The sequence below is a fragment of the Ceratosolen solmsi genome, unplaced genomic scaffold (assembly GCF_000503995.2).
Source record: "Ceratosolen solmsi marchali unplaced genomic scaffold, CerSol_1.0 scaffold29, whole genome shotgun sequence".
Lineage (NCBI taxonomy): Eukaryota > Metazoa > Arthropoda > Insecta > Hymenoptera > Agaonidae > Ceratosolen > Ceratosolen solmsi.
The window spans coordinates 3,785,784-3,793,977 of NW_011948417.1; the positions used below are offsets into that span (position 1 = coordinate 3,785,784).

The 8,194-nt window shown below is 46.2% G+C and overlaps 1 protein-coding gene across 1 annotated transcript in view; it reads left to right on the forward strand.

The window, feature by feature from the left end:
* The first annotated feature begins 1,362 nt into the window (after positions 1–1,362).
* Positions 1,363–8,194, forward strand: part of LOC105359666 (ecdysone receptor-like) — a 98,881-nt gene continuing 92,049 nt past the window's right edge. The window contains 2 exon segments of the mRNA XM_011496313.1: positions 1,363–1,778; positions 1,780–2,035. Of these exon segments, the coding sequence (XP_011494615.1) occupies positions 1,467–1,778; positions 1,780–2,035 (568 nt within the window). The 5' untranslated portion in view covers positions 1,363–1,466.

The window sequence follows — 8,194 nt, forward strand, 5'->3', positions numbered from 1 at the left end:
CCGTCGAGTCACGTGCTTCGTTAGCACTCGCTCGAACATCGAACCGGACCCTCCCCTCCCCTCCCACCACCGATATTCCACGCGCCCTTCCCCCCCCCCCCCCCAACCGCCATCCCACCCCGCCGCCCCTCGTTCGTATATTACAGACACACATACACTTTCACGTACGCGCCTTCACACAAACGCATATACAAACGGGAAAACGCGCGCGCACGTCATAATTCGTTGGGACTCACGCGCGGTCATTACAAGTCACTCTTCGCATACCCAACTCCCCGCGAAGAAGCTGCTTGACCAGTCTTACGGCGACATTAGGCTCTAGGTGTTTTTATCCTGGATTATCAGGAGAGGGGTGCTGAAATAGGGAGAACACTAACGCGGCATTTCTTTTACCTATTTTGCGCAGTCGAGGAAAAGCCTATTAATGTTTTTATGCTCGATAGAGGTCGAAGTTAAGACGTCTTGCTGGATTCGACATCGTTCGACATAACCAAGGGCAATGAGTCCTTGGTCGATTACAATCCTGGAGCACGCACTTAAAAAGAAATTCGCCTTTTGTGTCGTTACCTGGCGCGTTACCTGGCGCGTTACCTGGCGCGTTACCTGGCGCGTTACCTCCTTATGATCCTATGCAGTTTTCAATTGAGCATTCGAATCACTTTAGATAATATTTTCGATAAATTCTAAAGCATCCTGCCAACTCTCCCTAGCCTTATCACTAGCCATCGTTAATATGACGAATATTAGAGATTTTATTATTAATAGAGAACATATAGGCTTGGCTGGAGTGACGTGTGAGAGTAGCGGATGGGTGAGGGGAGGACAGCCATAGTTAACCGAATCGAAGAGCCTGAGAGCCTTGTTGGAGGAACGGTAGAGGAGCGCTAATTAATAAACTCTACTCGATTGTGTTTCAGAGAGCGTCGAACGCGAATCCGTCGAGGCCACAGCGAGTTGGGACGAGGACGAGGGCAGCAAAAAGTCGTGGGGATCTCCTCCGGCTGATCCGAGACGAAAAGGATCGGTGGAGGTGCGCGACCGGCGGCTCTCGAGCGGTGGCTCGGCTGCGCGGTTGAAGCTCGCGTGTCACGGTGGCCAGCTTAGTGAGCGGCAACGTCGCTGTGCGCTACGATGAGGCGTCGGCCGTCGTGGGGGCGGGAGCTCTCGTGCTGGCCCCCGCATCCCGGCTAGTCGTAGCAGCGACAGGAGGCCCCCTAGGAAGCAGCGTAGCGGCCCACCACCAGCATCACCACCAGCACCAACAGCAGCAGCAACAGCAACAACAGCAGCAACAGCAACAGCAGCAGCAGCAGCAGCAGCAGCAGCAGCAGCAGCAGCAGCCACAGTCGCAGCCTCACCACCATCATCACCACCACCATCATCATCATCATCACCATCACCAACTCCAGCAACAGGTGCAACAACATCACCATCACCAGCATCAGCAACACCAGGCGCTCGTCGGTATGGAGGCCCAGCAGCCGGAACTCCAGCCGGCCCTGGGCCTGGTAAAGGCTGAGGCCCCGGAAGGACAGCAGTCGGCCGTGACATCGGGTACCAGCTCAGCGAGCCGACCGAGCGGTAACGGCGGTGTCGGACTCTTTGCCGGCATCGCCGCCAGCAACAAACGCCCGAGGACCGACGATTGGCTGGCCCCGGAATCGCCCAAGGGCCCTCTACCCCAGCAGCACCTCTACATCTCGGCGCAACAACAGCAGCAGCAACAACAACAACAACAACAACAACAACAACAACAACAACAACAACAACAACAACAAACAACAACAACAACAAAAACAACAACAACCACAACAGCAGCAGCAACAACAACAACAACAACAACACACGCCTCAGCCTGTGCATCAGCAGCAGCCGCCGATGGCCCACTCGACGCCCATCACCCAGAATCAGCAACAACAGCAGCAGCAACAGCAACAGCAGAGCGTCATTGGATCCCAGCCACCCAGCAATAATGGTTACGCCAGTCCCATGAGCTCAGGCAGTTACGACCCTTACAGTCCCAACGGCAAAATTGGTAAGTTATAGTTACTATTTATCATCGTTATCATCTAAACAAAAGCAACAAGAGACTTTGGACACGGACTTTTATATTCACCCGTACCTATCTAATTAATAACCGACTTATGCCAAAATAGCAATTATAGACGAGGCGATATAATAAATCCGTTACATTTATTTATAATTTTATCGTTGATTTTTTTTTATGCGAATCTCGGCAAGACATTCGAGTACAATAATTTGCTAAATATCGTAAGATTTGCTCTGCCAATAGCCATCTAAAAAGTTTTTTTTTATCTTATTATTACAATGCTTTGATTCAGCTATGGTTTTATTCAACAAAAAAAGCTATGACTTTAATGCTGATAAATTAATTGACTCAAAAATATTTAAATAGTACATGCGAGTGAAAGCGAAATTGATTTTCGCACTAGGTAAACATACACATAATATGCTAAATAAACAGCAGCCGGAAACCTTTCTCTTTTCTCCCGGTAATTCCGGCACAGCATATTTTCGGAGCACAATGCACATTAATAATTTCCCCATTAAAAAGGAAAGGTGCTTTATAACGTCCCTTTTTCTTCATTCCGAAATCCAAAGTAGTACAGAAATAAATAAAAGGGCACGCTCTCTCTCTCTCTCTCTCTCTCTCTCTCTACTCTCTCTACTCTCTTTAATGAGACGGCTTAAAAAAATCTTAATCCAGTATCGGGATAATTTATCGTTAAAACAATTTTAGAGCATGAAATTATAAGAAAAGATTTTCCTATCGATATATCGAAAATCTTTAGTGCCACTTTTCTTTACTTCATTATTATACAATAAGCAATTGGAAACACTTGGAATAATCTGAAATCGCGTTTGACATAGTTGAGTTGCCTCGAGGTGTCGATAAATTGAATGGACAAGCATTATGCGATAACACGGACGTACAATAATCTATCCATGATATACGATTGCTGATAATTACATTTAGTAGAAATTTTTTGTCCCGTAAATTTCTATTGTCGCTCGAGCAATGAGGACACGCGTAGGCGAAAGGGCCACTCGCCGTTGGCGTGGCGCCATCCAATTTTCCTCGGCGACGCTCCGCGCTGATCGCTGATATCACATTTGCGCGGACTTTCCGGCGACATTCCGGATATTTGCAAGGGTGCGCGGGTCAGGGATGAGGTTATACTGGAGCGTGAATGTCAGCCAAGTGAATGCTGGTGGTAAGCGATGATCGTGGGCGGTTTGATATTGGAAGAAATGGAGAGGATGAATAAATATAGAGTCCCTTTCTCTCTGGCGGTGCTGCATCTTTTCCAGTTTTCATTCGCCGCACGCCGAGTGCGGAGAGGCGAGGCGAGGCGAGTCGAGTCGCGGACGTCGACAGCATGGGAACGAAATAACGCGGTACGGGCGATTTATGCCCGTTAATATTTTATGCGCCGCGACTTGGCGAATAGAGTGCGCACGCGCGCGTCTAACGAGCGCTAACTGAAAGCCGAGGGAATTTTCTACGGTTATATCCGGTTGCCGCGCGCTTATTAAGCACCGAAATTCCCGCGAAAACTGTCCACACGAGCAGTTACCATTAGCGGATTCTGCATTTTGTAGGCGCGCGAACGTCGTCCGGGAGTCCGAGGCTACGCATACGGTATTCCTTCATAGGGCCACCACCATCACCACCACCTAATGAATATAAATTAGCACCTTCGTCCGATCTTTCTCTCCTGCCTTGTGCAGTCTCGCTCGATTCCCAGGACTTGACCTCTTCGCGTGAAAAACCGTCGGTTGGATCGTTGGATTATTCACCAGCTGATCTATAAGAGCTCGACAGCGCCAATTTTGTATGCACTGTTGTTGGTGCGGTAAAACGTACGTTAGAGAGAGAGAGAGAGAGAGAGAGAGAGAGAAGTGAATGCGAGTCGAGGGGAAAATCTCAATAGCGGTCTTACGGAGCTTCGATCCTTATCAAGGAATTATTAGATACGCTCGATTTCTTAGCAGGTCGATTCTCTCATCGCGTTCCACGGGCGAGTGAGTTGGACTAACGCGGGACTAGGGGAAGGGATCGTAAGGACGGCATAATCGTAAATAAAAGGAAAAAGGCATTTGTTATGCCAGCGAGTGGAGGCCGCACGCGCGATCGATCGATCGATCGGCTCTTTCAATTCCATCGAGACAACATTATTCAAAGATGATCTTTTATTACCATGTAGCATTGGACTTGATTTTTAAAATGAGAGATCGCCACTCTTTTACAATTTTTACAACTGGCTGAAACCAGAACTTCCGGTTTGCTTTTTTTAGGGATGAATCCAAACGAGACCCCGTTCTCGCTGAATTAAAAGCGCCGAGTGAATGGGAGATAGATAGATAGATAGATAGATAGAGAGAGAGAGAGAGAGAGAGAGAGAGAGACAGAGAGAGAGAGAGACAGAGAGTGGCGGAAGTCGCGCTAACGAGGTAACCTCCATTCAACCTTGGGCGCAGCTGAAAAATCACGCGGATGATGTTGATCGTCGCTCGTAACAATCGGACGCGTCCGGCATTAGTTTCCTCGGAGCTTAAAGCGGGAACTGCGTTTCCGGGACTGGCGCAGTAGCTCGTTTGTTTATAAATCCCCCCTCGTCTTATTTTGTAACGGCGACGACTCGACAAGCAGTTTTTATCTCGAGCGCGTCGTCGCGACCTCTTGTCTCGCTCCTTCGCATACTAATGTGATTTATGGATTGCGGTTAAAGACGTATTAGGCTGCGGGCAGGAGGTGCGCGCGGACGAATGATGCATACTCTCGACGACCCCTCCATCGTCCCAACTTATCCCCCTCCCCCTTCCCTCATTACCTATTCCCCTTCCTCTTCCCCATCCCAATTACAATTACAATTCTCCCACCATCGCTTATCGCTTTTCTCTACTCTCCTTTGGAGTCCATCATTCCTTTTCCTTCTCTTACCTGACACTGCCATTGTTCCGGCGCTCGTGCCAACGATTACGATAGCTCCACGATCCAGGACCCAAGTTATTTACACGGGACATCTCGCGCTCACGACCATTTTATTAGAAAACATTCTACGAGTAATTTATATGCGTCTCTCTCTCTCTCTCTCTTTCTCTCTCTTCCTCTTCCTCTTCCTCTTTCCTTCTCTCCCCTTCTTTCCCCATCTCTCTCTCTCTCTCTCTCTCTCTCTCTCTCTCTCTCTCTCTCTCTATCTATCTATCTATCTATCTATCTATCTCTCTCTCTCTATCTCTCTATCTATCTATCACTCTCTTTGTCTATTTATCTGTTAGCGCGGTCGTGTGTATCTGGAGGAGGTACGACGCAGCACCCGCAAGAAAATTAATTTATGTACTCGCGTCAGCATGCGGAACCATTGACTTTCATAGCGATGGTTACAGTATCGATAAATGTATTCGAATTCCTCATACTCGGAACTAATATTTGTTAAAGATAATTCGTTTGGCTTGAAAATGTACATTTTATAATGGCAGATTTCCATACATCAATGATCATTACCTCTGATTGCACTTATCTAAAAGAAATCTGTCGAAATTTTGTACGTAATCAATCCAATGTCCGCTTATTTATCTATTTTTTCAATTAAACGATTATTAATTTCATTGACAACGAGAACTTTGGTGGCTCAGCTCGGATAAATACGGTGAATCGAGTAACTAATAAACATCTCGCATTGAGCATGTAAAAGAAATGACCAATGAAGAAGACGTTACGTGGCATCGTTTGGTGAATTCGATTAAGGAGATAAACGACGGGTTCTCAACGACTCGACTGCAAATGGAAAATTTATTCGCTCGCGACGGAATATAAGTTGACATCTTCATACGATGTTCGATGCACCCGCTACATTCTCCCGAGCCAAATGCCAAATCCATTGCTTAACGATCATTCGATAAAGTTAGTTGTCTCGTGTCTTGTTTACACCGAGACTTTTGGCTCCGGACTCTCGGCTCTCGGCTCTCGGCTCTCGGCTCTCGGCTCTCGGCTCTCGGCTCTCGGTACTCGGCACTCGGCTTACGGTAACGATTTAAAAACAGCAATGGCAGTGGCAGCAGCAGCACAAGCAACAACGGGCAAGAAGCTGCGGATGAAATATTCATCACGAGGACTGAAAATACGAGGCGGTGCACACATTTTCTTCCGTTGCGTCGCTCGCTAGCGGCGACTCTTGCGTAAGTCGGACGGTAATACCCAACTATAAAGTGCATCGATATGGCAATGCGCAGACGCACGGGAAGCCACGTTGCGAGCATAATCGCGCTAAACAATGGACCAAAGGCCGTGATCTAGTCGCTCTCGCGGCCAGCGTTAGGCGATGCGAGACGAGGCACACGCACACGTTTCAACGCGTTCGCTCGCCTCCGCAAGTGCACGTGCCGCTCAGTCTCCGTACGCGATCCCCTACCCACCCAGTCTCTCTCTCTCTCTCTCTCTCTCTCTCTCTCTCTCTGTGTGTGTCTGTCTGTCTCTACAGCCCCACCTCCGCCTACCACCCTCTTCACGTTCCGTCTTACTCGCACACTGCATCGCCGCGAATAGGCATGAGGCGAGATTCATCTGTTGCTCCAGTTGCGCGTAAAGAGAGCAGATCGCCGAGGTGGGCAGAGCGGATGTGACGTCGAGCTCGGAGCTCTCTGGCTCAGCCCTACTCTCGCTTCATCGCTCGCTCTCCTCTCTCACTTTCACGTCCCCTTCGGACTCGCACTACTGCCACACTGCGCGCTGTCCCAAGAAGGAGGCGCGCAAGATGCGCGTCAGAGACGCTATTCCACTTTCCTCCGTTTCCTCTTCTGTACGCGCTGCGGTTCTTATCGCGTCTCCACTGCTCCCATTCGTGCTCACATCCCCGCAAACGACGCGCCTGATTTTTTCAAGGAAGAGCTTTCGTCCTTTGGACTATGCTTCATGCGATCATACTCGAGCTCCGTTACATCAAATCCCCCCCCCCCCCCCCCCACACAAAAAACCACCACCCAATCCCATCCCTTCCCTTTTCATTCGCAGCCTCTTATCTAAACATTAGCTACTCGTGGCAAATGTCCCGATTCTTTAGTTCTCTAAACTATGTACAATCCCTTACGCAATTCTCTATTATTCTCTTATTTTCATTCATAGTGTGGAACATTATAAATACATTTACCCGAACATCATTCGACAAAAGGTGACAACCTTCTATTATCGCATAATAGATTATTATTATCGTATTGTCATTGCGATAGATGTTGTTGTTGTTGTTGTTGTTGCTCCCGTCATTTTCTTTATCGAGTAATTTTTCTCATATTAGCAAGAATTGCACGTGCAATCATTCTTTTTTGAAAAGTTTTATCGCAAAGAACCAATTTAAAAAAAAAAAAAAAAAAAAAAAAATCTCCCAGCACAAAGTAGTCATAAGTATTTTTATTGGAATATTATTAAGCTCTTGAACACATTGATTCGTCACATTTTTATAAAACTTGATTGATATATTTTTTTTTTTTTTTAATAAATTGATAATCTCAATATAAAGTACAAAATATATTTATATATTTATATGGAATGACTTGTAATCAATTTTGCTGTGATTGTTAAAACAAATTTGAGTATTTTCGCATATTTCTCCTGAAAGCAATGAAAAAAGTTATTGAAAATTTTAGTTAAATGCATATATAAGCAAAATATATTTTCATTGAATTTGAAAATTACATTTTTAAAAGATGATTGTTTAATCTTTATTAGCATGAAATTTACCTTAAAAGCAAATATACTTGTGCATACACACGCATGTTTACTGGCTTAAAATAAAACTTTACCAATTAAACATACTTTAGTCACATCTTCATTCAATTATTATTGCTATGGGATAAAGATTAAAAGGGCTTGGCCTTGAATAAATTGTTGTCTAGCGAAAAATGTATTTTCAATTTTGGCGTCTCTCGTCTCTGTCCAATCAAATATACTTTTATTACGATACGAATCCACGTAACGCTTAAAAAATTCACTCAAACGAGTAGAAAATTTCAGTTATAGAAGTAAATGACTTCGATCGTGGGAGGAAAACCACCATGATAAAGAACACTTACAAGAAGGACAGGTAACGAGACTCGTTGACGTGGGCGCAACCATCCGCGTAATGTCTTATTTTCCCTCGGTCGTATGCGATCATCGTCCCCACAACTACTGCAC